Consider the following 16163-nt stretch of genomic DNA (forward strand, 5'->3'; position numbering starts at 1 on the left):
TTCTTTTCTATTCCTCCTCTTGATTTCTAGTTCTTGTTAGTTTTTATCTTTTTGTATTTAAAAATTTAATAAAGTTATTATATAAAAAATATCTACTGCAAGGTACAGTGAATATATATCCTGTAAAATCATTTTCTAACCAAATTTCAAAGATGCATTATTAAAAGGGAAATCAATTTATTGGGTAAAGCTTTTATTAATGCATAGTTAATATGCCAAACAAAATGGACTTTATGTGAAATAATTGAATCTCATAACCAATAAAGGCTCTTGTGAAACATTTTAAATTGATCAGACATTCCTTTTTTTTTTAAGACTGTATTTCTGGAAATAAGCATCCTTATTTTGGACAATTCTGCTATGCAACAAGTAACCAGTGGATTTACCATCTTATTTATGTCTCTAAAGAAGGCAGAATGACAACATATTAATATTTTGTGAACTAAGCTGCAAGAGATGTTGTTGCCAATTGTTCTAACAATGATTCCTGAATAAATCATGGATATAGTACATAAGCATATTACATGCCTTCAAAATCAAACAAGAAGTTATCACCCATAAAATGCCTATTTTATAACTAAAGTGCATCTAGCAGATCCCCACAATATCTCAAAGGATGGACTAGTAGATCAGGACTGACTAGCTGTAATGCTAAACACAGTTTTATTTTATTTATTTATTATCAATCAAATTTATACACTGCCCATATCACTATATGAGTGACTCTAGGTGGCTTACAAGTAAAAAAGCGATACAGCTACTAGTTAAAACAAAACTTACTGGGCACAGAAGGAGCTATCTCTAAGTTAATGGGCAATCTGTACACAAGAAAACTAAATCCACCATTTTCTGTTTAATTCAGATGGTTTTCTCTAATTACCTCCTTGATGAGTTGATCTCTAAATTATGATTTCTGTAGTACCAGCTACAGGGTGAGATACGCATATGGTGGATGGTATCTCAGGTGCTTGCCTCTTTGGTTTTTTTTTCAATACCCTAATAAAATCTCTTCTATTGTTTCTTTTGATGCTTTCTTCATAAATATGGTCATTCAAATCACGAACCATACACTTGATGCAATTTACATCTCAGAAATTATTTCATGCAATTAATTTAAGCAAACTCCTCTCAGTCTTAGCTACCCATTTGCAATAGGTGTGATAACTGAGAATGAGTGTGGTTGTAGCAATTTCTAAACTTCAATTTTCAATTAATTGTCACAAGGCAATTTCTCTAGAAGCTCCATTTCAGGAAGCTAGCACAAGGATAGAGATATTGGCGGTTGGGGAGAGAATCACCAGAAGCACTATCTGGCAACTTGCATACATAAAGGTTAGAAACTTTACCAAAATAAATACTTCTTTTAAAAAAGGTCATGAAATGGAGTAATAGAACAGAAACCACTTTAATAGGGGAAGGACAATTCTGAGAAACTGAAAATCAGGGAAATTTTGGCATAGTATTGAGGAATCCATATGCAAGCTTAACATACATTGGTCAGCAGTGGTAGTAATATTCCATAGATCTGAACATCCTTACCATTCTTTTCATCTCTTTAGAAACTTGACTGGTGCTTAAGTGGTTATAAAAGGAGCGATCTACTCCCCAGTGTGGTGGGTTGTGACCAATGGAATTAGTACGTTGGCGATTCATTTTGGCTATTGTTGCTTTCTCATCTTTCTAGAAAAAGGAATAGAGATAAAGAATTAAATTTTCAACCATTACAGTGGCCTATGAGTTCATTTCAAAGAGCTGAAATTCAACACATCTATAGGGATTAATTTGGGAAAAACTGCTAAACTTTGCTTCCTAATTTGTCTTTAACCCCCATCTCCACTATAATGGCCAAGGTCTATAAGACCAGATATTGGTAATTTAGTTTATTTTATTAAAAGATTTATATGGCCACCCATCTTATACACCACAACGCTGCCTGGCTGTCAGCCCTTCAAGGTAGTCCAGACCAGGAAACCAAAATCATGACTACTGTAAGGTTACAGTAAGAGAATCTTGCAAGTCTGAAAGTGCTTCCCCCCTCCCTGCCTTTATGTTCCAGAGAACTAGGGAGTGTCACTTCTGAGATGCCTTCTCAAGTTACATTTCTGGTTTGGACTCAGATATCATTTATCAAACCACTGCCTAGGCTGCAGCTCTTCTTCCTGTCTCTCAAGATTATTCTCATAGCCCATCACATTGGCTCACAAAACAAAGATAAAAACATCACACAATAAAACCATAACAAAAACTCCTGGCACCCCAAAGGCAACGCTCTCCCATACTTCAACATTCCACTTTACTGGGCTCCAGCCTCACGCTACCCTAATATTCGAGGGAAGAGCCAGCTCTTCAAGGCCTTCCAAAATTCTTCTGATCAGATTAGTAGCATCTTATATAGTGTTAGCCAAGTATTTCCATATGATTACCAAATACAACATACATTATTATAGACATATCATAAATCTTAGAATAATGGTAGAATGCTTGGTGGTTGCACAGAACATAATGGACCAGCATGGATGGAAAGGTTTTGCATGCATAACAATATTTCAATTCAACTGAATGCTTTGGAACAATGTAGATTTTTTTTTTTCTGTTTGGATTTATACTTTGCAGAAGAAAGGAAGAAAGGTTTGTTGTTGTGGTGGTGGTGGTGGTTATGAAAGACTAAATGGATCAGAGTATGAAAAATGATTCTTGAAGACTCTACTTTCCACTCAGGAGCTGAGCTTGATTCAAGGAAGTTTTTACCTTGTGTGACTTCAAAATAATTCCTCTTTGGCCTTATCCCAAGAGTTATTATTTCACCCCACTGAAATATTAGTAAGTATTATGATCCTTGTTTGTTCAGGATTTAGTTTTATGCATTCAAGGATGCAAGATACATATGGAAAACAGTGGATTATACCATCAATTTTGATTTTTTATCCATGAAAAGTTTATGTCATGGAATAATACTGGTTTAGAAACTGGTAAAAAATGGAGAGGTGAGGTAAATTAGACCACTCATATTATCTTAAATCAGTTTAGATATGCCGAAGCAGTTTAAAAAAACATCCTAAAATGTGAATTGATTTATCTCAGAGTATTAATTGACCATTTATTCCATTTAAATATGCATATGCATATACATACACATAATTTACTTTTGGTTCCAAATGCCATTGGAACTTCTTAGATTCCATATCTTTAAGACCTATTTTTATGAAATGCTGAAACTGATATTGACTTTTTGTGTAAAGAGCTGGAAATGCTGTTTCTGTAAATTAATGGTAGGTTGTACTAAAATCCGCAGTTCTTAAAATGTAGTTAGTATAATAAGAACTGTTTTGTGATATCTCAAACTATGTTCAGTTCCACCTTGCTGTTAGAGATATAATTAGCATTTACAATAGTAACATGGACTTAGTTGCCCTACTATTTTTGTCTGAAATTCATAAGATTGTCAATACGACTTTAAAGTGATTGCAGTTCATCAAAGACACATATGTTCTCCTTGACTAACTCTTCAGTATTTGAAATTTATCAAGACATCCATAATGACGAATGATTTACACCTGGGGAGAACAACAAAACAATTATGATACATTATTGGAAAACTAAATCCACACCTGCTTGAAATAGCAGATTGCACATATGCACTGTTTCTCAAAATGTGATTTAGTTTTTTTTTTCAAAAGAGAAACAAAGAAGAAAGTTCAAATTATACGTTCAGATTTTTTTGTTAATGAATTTTGCCTATAATATGAATTTCTAGGCATTTCTTCATTTATGGTTGTCTTGGAAGATATCATTTTTTGTTTTCTTTTCACCACAAGTATACTGTTGTTATTACTATTATTAATTCTTTTAACATCCCTTTTCTTGAGATGTCCAAAACATTTTAAGTTTGCAATGGACTGTTCCAAGCTCAAAGTGACTCTGTTTCAAAGTCAAAATAGGGCCATGAAATGGTGGGAACAGCCAGTTTTGCCCTCAAAACGGGGCATTTCAAGCCCAAAATATTTCAAATGTAAAACGTCTTATGAACCCCTAGCCTTGTCTACTACACCAGAAAAAACTTTGTACTCATGTGTACGTGTGCATGAGAGGGAGACTGGGAAGATTCTAAGTAGGGAAAGGAGACAGCAGGGAAAGAGTTGAGAGAACTTTTCATTTGTCTTCTGAGCAAGAGTGCAGTTTCTACAGCTACTTCAAGTTTAAAACAAATGAGATAAATATACATACAGCTAGTTAATTCTCAGTTCACATAAACACTGTACTATACAATATACACAATTCTTGAATTAATTGTGGTATATAGCATATTCTTTACATTTTTAGAGAACAGATTTTAGCTTTGATTTCATAAACACAGCTACATTTAACATTCACAGCTTTGGGTTGGGTTGTCTCTCCAAATCCTGTAATACTGAAACATATTACCATTGCTTCTCTACTTTACAGTATAATATCATGGCCATGGCCAAGGAAGGCAGGATATGTAGGAAAGGGCATCTAAATCAGCACAGAGCTACCTCTATTTTTTGAGATACAGGTAGTCCCCGAATTAAGAACGCCCAATTTAAGGATGACCCATAGTTAAGAACAGCGCCTACTGTAGCAAAATATAAGTTAAATATACAATGATTTGAGTTAACTACACAATAGTTTGAGTTAATTACACAATACTACTTGTGCAGTATTTAACAATAACACCATTCCAGCTTACATACAAATTCGGCTTAAGGGCAGACCTTGGGAACGGAGCTCGTTCTTAAACTGGGGATTACCTGTTTACAACTTGGAAACTTTTTCTTAAAGTACAATTTCTTAATCAAAGTTACTCAGGCAAATTGGAAACTCAGTACAGTACAGACTAACCCAATAATGGTATCTCTGTTGAGTCCTAACCAACTGGGGGCTAGGGGGTGGGAGAGACAGACTGGATAATTACTATTTAGTAATATCTAGTAATAGTAATCTGGATAATTACTATTTAGTAAAACTATCTATCTAAATAGATAGAAGAAATTTGATAATAGGACTATAAAATTTGATATCTCAAATGTTTCAGGTTATAATCCTATGCAAATTGATGTAGGATACTTGGGGATGAACAATCCCTCTAGAGTAAATTTATGTAAGATTACAGTATCAATTAACCAATCTGGGCATTGATCCGATTTTCAAGCTCCTGTTTGCCCAAGTGGAAATATGCTTATGGGAAAGAAAAGCACTGATGTGTGGAAGAAAGGCCACACAGAGCTGGAAAACCTGCACCTCCTGTCTCTCATTACCTTTGTGGACCCACCCTTGTAGTTCAATCAAGCCAGCCCTTTAGAAAGGAGCTCAGCTGTACAGGAGTCATTGGCACTGAAAGAGAGGATCAAGAAGACACAGAGAAGAAAGCAGAGCATGAAGAGGAAAGGAAAAGGAGGCAGAAAGCAGGAGAATGCTGGTAGAGTAGTAGTAATGAAGAACAACATGAGAAAGTTAAAGAATGACGAGCTTCCAGAACAAAGGCCCCAAACACTGGCAACTCATTCAGCAGAGCTCAGACTGCTGGCAAGTACCTGTATTGCTCAGTGGCCAGCAGCAGCCACTTCCACAGGATACAGAACAGAGGTGGCAAAGTTGTATAAAGAGCCTTGGTACTAGAGGACTCAGAAGAAGGGCTTGAGAACCAAGCAACATGTCTGAATCTGAACAGTAGCCAAGTAGCTGAGGAAGAGGATAGGTAAGCCCCTGAATATCCCACTTAGTAGCTGGACTAAGCACCTGACAAGACAAATACTGCCACTTTAGAACAGCAAAACTGCACACATAAGTGATTTTAGCAATGGCTGGATAGGGAAAAGGCAGCAGTGAAAGAGAGTAACTTTAGATGTAGGTAAGAAGTTGAGCTAAAGCAGAACACAGTACAGATTATAGGATTGAGGAGACAGAATGCAGAATAAGGTTTGGAATAAAGTAGTAGACTAAGTACTAGTAAAAGATTCTTAACACCATAATAGGTAAGATGTAGTACTGCAAGTTTAAGAACTTTGTGTCTTTACTACAGAAAGGATCTTGGCAGATCTTTACATTTTCATTAAATTATCAATGATCCAAGCCTTTGCTGTATATGGGAAATCAAATCCTTCCAAATTTATGGAAGGATGGATTTTTGGTGTCTCCCGCTAGCATACGATTCAGGATAATGTAAACTATTTCTTTGTTTCCTATGTTAGAATCTGGAGGTACTGAGGTCTTTAGAAGGGCCAGGTTTTTATAGTATGTCTATGTATTACTTATGCAGATGATGATGATGATTTACTTTGGAAGTACTGTAGGAGAAACACCAGAACAATTTCACCTATGGCATACTTTTATTAAAATAATCTAAATGTGGCCACAATAAAACAGTAAAGTTCCAAACAGCAATTTACAGAAAATCCTAATCACACCTTTTCACTTTTGTAGCACTGTATTAGAAGTACTGTCTAATCTATAACAGCTCCAACTGCAGACTACTTGTGCCAGAAAATAAGAAAAACATTGGACAACCACCAACTTAGAGGTTTGGGGATTCTAAAAATACAATAATATGAAATCACTTTTAGATTATGTATTTGGTTAACTTTTTTTTATGTTGAAATAGCCACAGTGATTTATTTTACATTCCTAACCCATCTATTTCTGCCCTCCAGCTAAAACTGATTCTAAATCTACACATTTCAAAAATATATCTCATTAGATGCCAAAAAAGGAAGCAAAAACAAATCACTATTCTATGACTGAACACTGTTTAGCCAGGCATTTTGCAACCAGTATTTATATAAAAAATCTGAAGCTTAAACACTACTGATTGCTTGCTTTATGTAATGAGAAATGGAAAATGGGGAAGCTAGTGTTAGGAAGGGAAAAATCCCTTACTGCAAATCTATGTTTACTGATTGTTCTTATACGGAGTGAAACTAAGACAAGACAAAACCGGGGAGGGCAGGGGGGAAAGGCTCACGTATGTTGCTATGGTAAAATAAGAGAATAACTATTCAAGCTAATAAGAAAAACCTTTGCATGTTCTGGGTCATGAATGGCTCTTGGTGTACTTGGTCTACCACTCAGTCAATACACTATGGGAAAATGTCTGCAGCTTGTGCAGGTCAAGCAGCTTGCACTAAATAAAACTCACTCTGCAAACTTGCCAATGTTGCTGGGAATTGTAAAACTTGTTTGCAAAAGCCTTTTCAAAATCAGTTGCTGACAAATGTGTTCATAATTCCCTTGAAAAATGTAGTGCAGTCCCCTGTAGCAACTCATTTTGTCCAGTGTAAGAATTAGAATTTGGAAGCTTACTTACTCCAGTCCTAAAACTGATGTCACCTATCTTTTGAAGAGGGTACTGTATTTAGGACTGAGAAGTCAGTTACTTCTATCGGAAAATGGTAGCGAGTTTCAGTCTGGACTTATTGCTGTGATTACCAAGATGCAAAATCAAATATATCAGGTTTATCTTTAAGTGTTTGAAGAAGTATCTGCTTTAAGGACTTCAAGTCTTTTCCAACATAATATTGCAATATTTATAAAAGTCACAGTGTTCAGACAGATTTTTTCCTCCCTTATACAAAGGGAAGGATGCCTTCAAAAATTCTGAATAATTTGCCTGGTAGCTTATAAGTGCCCAAACTATTTATGAGAGGAAACGTAGGATGCCATCTAAGAAATGTTTTCACATGCATCACTGAGAAGCAAGCATGGTTGAGAAAAAAGAGTACACTTTAAGCAGGGCCCAGAGATCAAGGAAGGCCCTCACAGCTTACAAACCTATACCATTAGGGAAGCAACAGAAGTCATGCTTGAGGTTATTTATGGAACTTCTTTTCCTCTACCTATGTGCCTTTTGTCCTATCTTGGGAGATTTCTTGGAGCCAGTCGTATTATGGTAGAACAAGTAACATTCAGAGTAGCAAGTAGCCTTTTTTCTTTTCCAGAAGAGACTGAACATGCACATGAAACTAAATAAGGTCATCACTTTAGAAGAAAGATTTATATATTGTGAGGCAATGTGCTTGCTCAACAACTAGAAGTCCCAGAATTCCAGAACATAAGATTAGCAAGTGAAAACTCTGTCAGAGATAATGGAAGCTACAATTGCTGGTTCAATTTATATTGGCACTCAGTTTATGTAAACATCTCATGCAAAAGAATTGTCCTCTATTGTGTCTGCAAATGAATCACAATCTTTATACAAGAAGAATGGGGGGGGGGGGAGGAATTGTAGGAAAATATTATTTATAAAACTAAATAAAAGAACACAAATTTCTCCAAACTATTTGTGGGTAACAAAATAGGGATGGAATGCTTTGTCAAACACTTTGAGAATGTAAATTTTCCCAACAATAAGTAGGAAAAAAGGAATATATTTTTAAAAAGTATAATACATATTGACTCACTTATTACTGAATTAAACTATATTGCTCATCTTTATTGGTTGATGAATGTTTTATACTAGATTTATAACCCTACAAATTGCAAAATAAGACCTGAAATCAGAATGATTTGGTTTTAGAAGAGATGATTAAAACTGGAATGAAAGCTTAAAATTTCACCATAAGGTGTCACATGTTTAAATAATTTAAAGAAGAATGTCAGAGCTTTCCGCTTTGAGAAGGAAATCTCTGTAAAATAATATAAAATATTAAGTCCTCAATTTTCTTGGGAAAGGTGAAGATTGAGGAGTTGAAATAAAAATTGCCTAGGCTAGATGGGATTTGTCAATTTGCTGCTCATCCAGGGGACACAAGTTTCAGAAAGGATGCCCCATCTAAAAAGACTCATAGGGACATATACAAAAACTTGCTATAATCACTCATCATTTAGCATGCCGCCACGTGCAGTTTGAGTACAACTCTCAGACAACCCTGCTTGGTTCTTACCCGTTTTTGGCTGCATCGGACAATGAGGAAAGTCTCTATACTATGCTCCTTGAGGTAAGCGTTGCGTTCTCCTCCAAAGCCCAGCTCCACCTCATAATCACCATTCAGATAGTTCAGCGTAGCTTTTGTTATGTGGATTCGCCTTGATTGCAGATGAAAGACAATCACATTGTAACATCCATTTGTTAGTAAAAGAAATCAAGTAATAAACATTTTAGAATGGGGTAAGATTGTGCTGAATTCCTACACTGCAATTACATATTTTTTTTACCATGAGAATTTTTTTTCATGGTAGAGGGCAAAACTCCTAATATGGGCAACTTAAAAGAAAACTTTAGAGCTACATTATTTATTTGTGTTGGTAAATTCTTCTTCATGGTAAAACACTTATATTTTACAAGTTCAACCTAACACTCACCAATACATATCAGCGAATCTCATATATAATAATCAGTGGTTGACTGCCATTTGTAACATTTTCTGCTATCTTGTCAGGAAACTCCTAAACCTGTCTTCTCTACCAGGTCTCTTCCAGATGTCCCGGACTTAAACTCGTATTAATCCCTAGGCAATACAGCTTCTGCAGAGCTGTAATCCAATACATCCAGTGGCTGCCAGGTTATAGAAACTTGGTCTAAACCATCAACCAACTTTACTATCCAGCTGATATATCTATGAAACCTAGGAGCAACATCATCTTGGTTCAATTCTGGTAGTATGTCCAGGGGCGGTCTGCCTGTACCTCACTTCAGGTTTTCACAGAAAAGGTAGATCCATTTTTTTTTTTTAAAGTCTTAATTGAAAAAAAAACTGAACTTAATTGAATTTTAATACATAGCTTCTCTGTATCCTTTTAAGTCCTTTGAGTTTTGAGCCAATTTTTACTTTTCACACATATTTATTTCTTCATTTTACTGGCCTTATAGGTTGCTCTGGTCATGAATTACTCCAAACAGCATACATCCAAATGTACTAAATTGGGTTATAACAGAATATATATCAAAACAGCTAGTGCTGAAATGAAATAGTGTGCAAGTATGATAACTTTTTGCAAATGTTTTCACAAAAACATCCATTCTGTTTTTGTGTTTGCTTTCCTGTATCTATTCAGCCTGAGTGCAAGGAACATTAGTTCCTGTTGAATTTGAATTGTAACTTTACACGTGGTTAAATCTGGTTACCTACATGGCACCACTGCATTCAGAGTAATGCCTGATTGGTTGGAATTGCTTTACTCTGACTGAAAGAAAAAAGATTGAAAGAGTAGATCAGAGAAACAAGCTACCATAGGTAAGTAACTAAGTGAGCAAGTCAATTTTTTCAAACAAGTAAACAAATCCCACATTTTGCCTTTTGAATGCCTTTTGCAAGGATATTCGAATGGGAAAATGTAGCACAAATCTATGTTTCATGGAATGTTTCTCCAATTAAAGGAAATGCCTGAACTGCTGGTTTATAAAGGGCAACTCTGAGACATGTGTTTCAGTTTCCTTAATTTAGTAAGCAGAAGATTTAGAAGATTTAGAAATGGGAATGTGTGAAACCGTGATTTGGTCTAGCAATTCTTCTGAGTGGACTTACACTGTTTGTATACAGCCAGGTTTTCCTCTCATCTGATACATGGACAGATGGGAATATTTGCACTGATCTGCATTCTGACCAAGAGTTCTTACCCTGCTTTGCCACCGGCTTCCATGTGATTGGCTAACGTGACATCATTTGACCACACATCAAACTGCCATTTCCTGAGGCCCAAGACTCCACAGTGAACTCTCCCGCTGTGGATTCCAACTCGCATATTCACATTGACGCCCGTCACTTCTCGCACTAATCTGAGAAAAGATGTAGGGATAAAGAAAGCCCATTCCTATACAAACAAAGGAATGTAAACATTTATAATATGCAATTTTGCCTGAATATGCTTAAAGGCTGCGATTCAACTAAATCAGGCAGAAAAAATAGGATGGCAGGCTAGCTAGACAAGCAGGAAGGAGGTGTCCTCAGATGAAGCCAGTGTGCTTTCAGCTGGCAGAGTCAATGGTTCACAGGGGTGGCAAGGATGAAGCAAAAAGCACACGCTAGCCTCTGGTTTCCATTTCAAAGCCAGACAAAACTCGCCTGTTCTAATGAAGTGTAATAGCCATGTTGCAAAGGCAGAAGGAAAGTGATCACAGAGCTCTATTTGTTCACACAGCCCCAGGCATCAAACTTTCCACAGATGAAACACAATGCATATGTGAAATATTTGCTGCAGTGTGATATATTTGGAGTTCTGTTATAGTCGACCAACAATGATTTCTTCTTTAGTTGTTCCAACAGGCTCCAACGTTAAAGAGCTCATAAGGTTGCTTCCAAAATTATCATGGGCAGTCTTTGTGGGATTTTGTTTTTGAGGATAAATGTTTATTAGGAGGAACACAGCAATTTAAAAGAAAATTACATCTCAGGATTAGGGAGGAGTCCGTTAGGATGACTCTTGCTCTTGGAAGACCTGCTTAGTTGAAACTGCTGTATTGTATTGGCCAGTGCTAATATTGTGGGACAGCCCAGGGTGTAACAGTCCTTTTCGAAGGACAAAACAGATCTCGTAGGCCAGATTCTTTAATTAGTCAAGTATGACAACTTTGTGACCATAAACTGTATCCTTACATTCTCTCCAGATCCTGCCACCTTCTTGCAATTTATTGATAGAGAAGACATGGGAGTTTAATGTTCCAGTTCTTAAGCCACAAATGGAAAACTTCTAGACCCCAGAAAGCATATGACCCCCATCTTTTTTTTGACTCCCAGGACACCCCAAAAATGTTCTGCCAAAATGTGAATGACTTTGGGCAGTATTTTTCCCTTAGAAAAAGGCATGAAAATAAGTGCTTTAAGCTTCTGGTAGTCTTTACACATAAAATCTTTTTATGTATATAGTTGCCAAAGAGTTAAGCATAATACAGTTTGCTAAAACAACAGGAACAACTACAAACCCAATCTCCCAGAATGGCCTAAAGAGGCTCAAAAATGTTGCTCTTCCTTCTCCTACAATGATGCTCTTTCACTGCTAAAGCTCAAAAAGGCCCCCCAGGAAAAAAAAAACCTTAAAAAAAATCCTTGACTGCAAAAAGATTTTGTGATCATGCCTTAAACATTTCCTATAAGAATTTGGGGCAATATAGTGGCTAACAGGGCAAACTCAGAATTTTGTACAAATTCAATACAGTGAGCTCCCTTAGCGGCCATGACCATTTCAAACATGATGGGTACATCAGAGGAGCACGCCAGCTTTCTTAGTCTTAGGATCTCCAACAATGCATCAGTTATTGCTGCAAATGCATTACACGAAGCGCAAGTCCTTGCAACGATGGGATTATAGGAACTGATGCAACCTACCTTTGTGCTTCTCAGTTCAGAGAGGAGGCGCAAAGACAAGCATGTAAACCAAGAATTCATAGCAGGTCCCTCAAACACAGCTTAATCCTCTTTTCCCCAACTGCGCAATTTGAAAGATAGCTATATACACTAGTGACCGCTGGTTTAATTGTTAGTTTCATGCTTCGGATGGATGATCTTTACCCATTAATGCATTATCTTATTAATAGCACAGTGACACTTGAATAATTTTGAAGATAATTTCTTGGTGACATTGTGGCTGCCAGCCAGTCCCTGCTGTGCACTGGCTTCTGCTCTGTACTCCAAGCCCCATGTTTTCCAGAATGCGGATCTGAAAAGGAAATCTATGGATGAACTGAACACCACAGAATCACTTCCAAATGAGCTATTTTCATTGTCACAATATGTTCTTCATGTGAAAGAATATTATTATATTATATATTATATATATATTATATATATAATATATATATATATAATATATAATATTATATATAATATAATATAATATTCAGAATGGCTAGTGTATACAGTAAAAAAATGGTGCGAATTAGTCTTTGATTATGGATAGATGGGTGCTCCTTGTTTATTTGCTGTATTTGCATGAGCAGAGAATATTATTATTACTGCTATTATTATTGTTATTAATTTATCGCAGACCTTTTGCATGAACAAAAATAAAACAGACTGGGAAGAAGCAGAAAAATCAGGGAAATTATTGGCCACTTGCCTGAAACATGTGCAAAAGTAATGACTTTAATGAGGGATTGTTTGGAAACAATTTACAGTGATTATAATGAAATTAATCCCCATTTTTTTAACATTTTGAATGTTATTAAAAATTGTGTTTTGCAGATGTTGATATAGCTAGTGAGCAGATTTTTTTTTAATGTAACAAATCTTCAAGAAATCTCAGATGTGTTGTCAGGTAATTGAGTTGCACCCCAAACAGTGCAGGAAATCTGGAAAGGGTCCTGGGTCATATAGAACAACAATAGAGTTACATAAAAAATTAGGGAAAAAGTATCCCCTATACCTTTGGAGATATTTCAAGCATTTTATGAAAATAAAGGTCTGCCAGTTTCATACTATGATGTTTACATCACTGTAATTTTGAAAGCTGGCAAGGACCCTATCCATTGTACAAGTTATCATCTAGAATCTCTGTTAAATGTTGACACTAAGATTTCAAGAGTTACATTGGCAAGAAGATTACACAAAGCATTCCCTCTAACAATTCATCCTATACAATCTCACGAAAAAGCATCATGCTTCAAATAATACAGTACTTGGGGTTTAAATAATAGCTTTGCATGCTGAGAAATGTGCATCAGCTGGGTTAGCCACACTGGATGCAGAAGACTTTTGATTTGATTCAAATCAAGTTTTTGGTTCAAATGTTGCAAAAATTGAGATTTGGATTACAATATATTATTCTAATCCATCTGTTTATATAATTACTAATGGGTGCATTTGGCCAGTAATTAAAATATATCAAATATGTCCTTTATTTCCTCTAATTTTAATTTGATGCTGGAATCCTTGGCATGCCTAATAAAACAAATTGGTGAAATCCAGGGAGTCTAAATTTAAAGGTAAAATGTTATATGCAAATGATCTTTTTCAATGATGATGAAAAACTTTAAATGTATAATTATTATTCTAGGTAAATAATACTTGGAGTAAATGAAATATTATACCAGCTAGCAACAGTTTCTGAACAAATATATTTTGTTTGTTGTCCAGAGTCTATTACATACCTGGACATTATCTCCTGGAAAATATCCTGTTTAGGGCATAAGAATATTTCAATATTATTACTCAAATGAATGAGGATATTAAAAGATGGACGAAAAATACCCAAAGGTTTGTGTGGAAGAATATTGTGAAAATTAATTTTGCACCAAGACTGATATATTATGAAAGGAATGCCTATATTCCAGTTAAATATTTTAAATATATTAATAAATTAATGACCAATTTTTTTATGGAAGCAAAAAAAATCTGTTCAAGTACAGCTGTCTTATAATGATTGTGCTTTTAATTTTGTAGTTCTAAATAATGCCACCAGGCATATTTGTTAACCACAATCAAGTATTGGAATGAAAATGATATTAACTATTTATCATTGTGGGCTCAGCTTGAGTGTTACTACTAAACACCCTTGTGATCCAGGAAAATTCTTGGTATTAATCATAGCAGGAATTTGGTTACTGTTCCAGCAATCAGACACATTTGAGCCTTATTGGGCAGAAAATTTAAATTTGATATTTTTTCTCGTGAGAACATGATACTCTGAAGCAATTCTTATTTAAAAATAGCTGGCAATGCTTTTAAAAAAAACATGCACCAAAAATGGAATTTTTACCCTTAACCAACTTTTACTAATGGTATCTTTAGCATATGAGATTTTACAAAAGGAACACAATTTACCTAACACAACAGAATGGCAATATATATAGATAAAACATTTGATGTTCATCAGCAACATTGATAGGCTCTCATAAAGCAGCACTCTTAACATCCCATCCCAAGTTCTGCTCCTTTGGTGTGCATGTGATGTCATGATGCATATAGAAAAGGGGCAGGGCTTGTGTCAAAATGCTGCCTCCATCGCCCAGATCCCCATTATGTCCTCTATGAGTTGCTGCTTATTTTTGAAAACAAATAATCTGTGGATTGAAAAACATAACCCCCTGCCATGGGAGCTCTTCTTAAACTACAGTTATAGCATACATTTGTCATTTGAATTTTTTGTCTCCCAAACAGAAAATTTAACCTCAAGGTTTATTTTATTTGGTTCTATGCTTTTCCTTTTTTATCCCAAGGAGCCTGAAATAAATAGTGTCTTGCAATCCCATAGCTATGAGGACAATAATCTCAAATAAAGATCCAGTTTGTGCACTTGGCCCACAATGATCTTGCCATTGTCACTGCAGAGAGACTTCAGTAGTTAGTGGCATGATTAATCAATGAATTAATTATACTGTTCTCCTGTCCACCGTTTAATTCAGGTAACAGAGATATAAGAGCTTCCTAGATATGGCAGTATATCATCTGAGTATTCCTCTCCCTGCCCCAAAAAGGCAGTGGAAAAAACTTCTCACAACAGAGCTGTAAGTACATCCTACTTGCTATGTATTCTAAGATGGAGGAGAACTGTGCCAATCGACTTCTCAACACGGCAAAAGAATCATCAGCAGGTGACAGTATAAAATAGACTTTTGACATTCAGGGGACACTTCACCCTCGTAAGGCATCGTTTCTTCTAACTTGTAGAACAAAGAAAGAAATGGGCCTGCTGGAAAAGTTATTGTTAAGTCAAAGGAGGGTCAAAGGAGACTGTAGAATCCATCTCTCTCTCTCTGCTCCACTATGACCAAATTAAATAAGATGCCTTCTACATATTTAGAAATTTTGGGAGATGCATCTGATCAAGCCTGGCCCTAAGACAATGTCTTGGCTTGCTACACAATGCAAATGTCTCTGTAGTTTAGGGAGGCTGTTAGTCAAGTTTGTGGCATTTGCAAAGACTTGCACTCTGTTTATAACAAGAGTTGGAGACAGGTGTGGAAGAGTACTCCATTCTTTGTTTACAAATTGCCCCTTGTCAGCTTTCAAAAACCAGGTTCCCACTTTGTGTGGGATGAAAAGTATTTAACAATCTTTACCTCATTTCTAAATCTGAAGTGAGAGACTTTCTGTTCTCGCTACCTCCTCCGTCTTCCCTGATGAAGAGAGAAGGCTTCTCAGACAAACGAAGGCAATAAAGACTAAAAAGCTGAAGTGGCAAGCTTTATAATTGCTGGACCTTTTAGGAAGCTCTTTATGCTCTTGATAAATTAATGCAGCATTATTTTGCCTTGTAAGCTTTCAGCAATTAGTTGA

The 16163-nt window shown here is 35.9% G+C and overlaps 1 protein-coding gene across 3 annotated transcripts in view; it reads right to left on the minus strand.

Moving 5' to 3' along the window:
• ADCY5 (adenylate cyclase 5) overlaps positions 1 to 16163 on the minus strand; it is a 242562-nt gene that overhangs the window by 45339 nt on the left and 181060 nt on the right. For all 3 annotated transcript variants that reach the window (XM_088146444.1, XM_088146443.1, XM_025170761.2), the window contains exons 6-8: positions 10571 to 10729; positions 8898 to 9039; positions 1540 to 1680 (exon numbers count right to left, since the gene is read on the minus strand). In XM_088146444.1, the coding sequence (XP_088002570.1) occupies positions 1540 to 1680; positions 8898 to 9039; positions 10571 to 10729 (442 nt within the window). The remainder of the gene's footprint in view (positions 1 to 1539; positions 1681 to 8897; positions 9040 to 10570; positions 10730 to 16163) is intronic.

This window comes from Python bivittatus, unplaced genomic scaffold (assembly GCF_059951505.1).
Source record: "Python bivittatus isolate LINGU-HERP-01145 unplaced genomic scaffold, Pbiv_v1 ctg000480_np1212, whole genome shotgun sequence".
Taxonomy (NCBI): Eukaryota; Metazoa; Chordata; class Lepidosauria; order Squamata; family Pythonidae; genus Python; species Python bivittatus.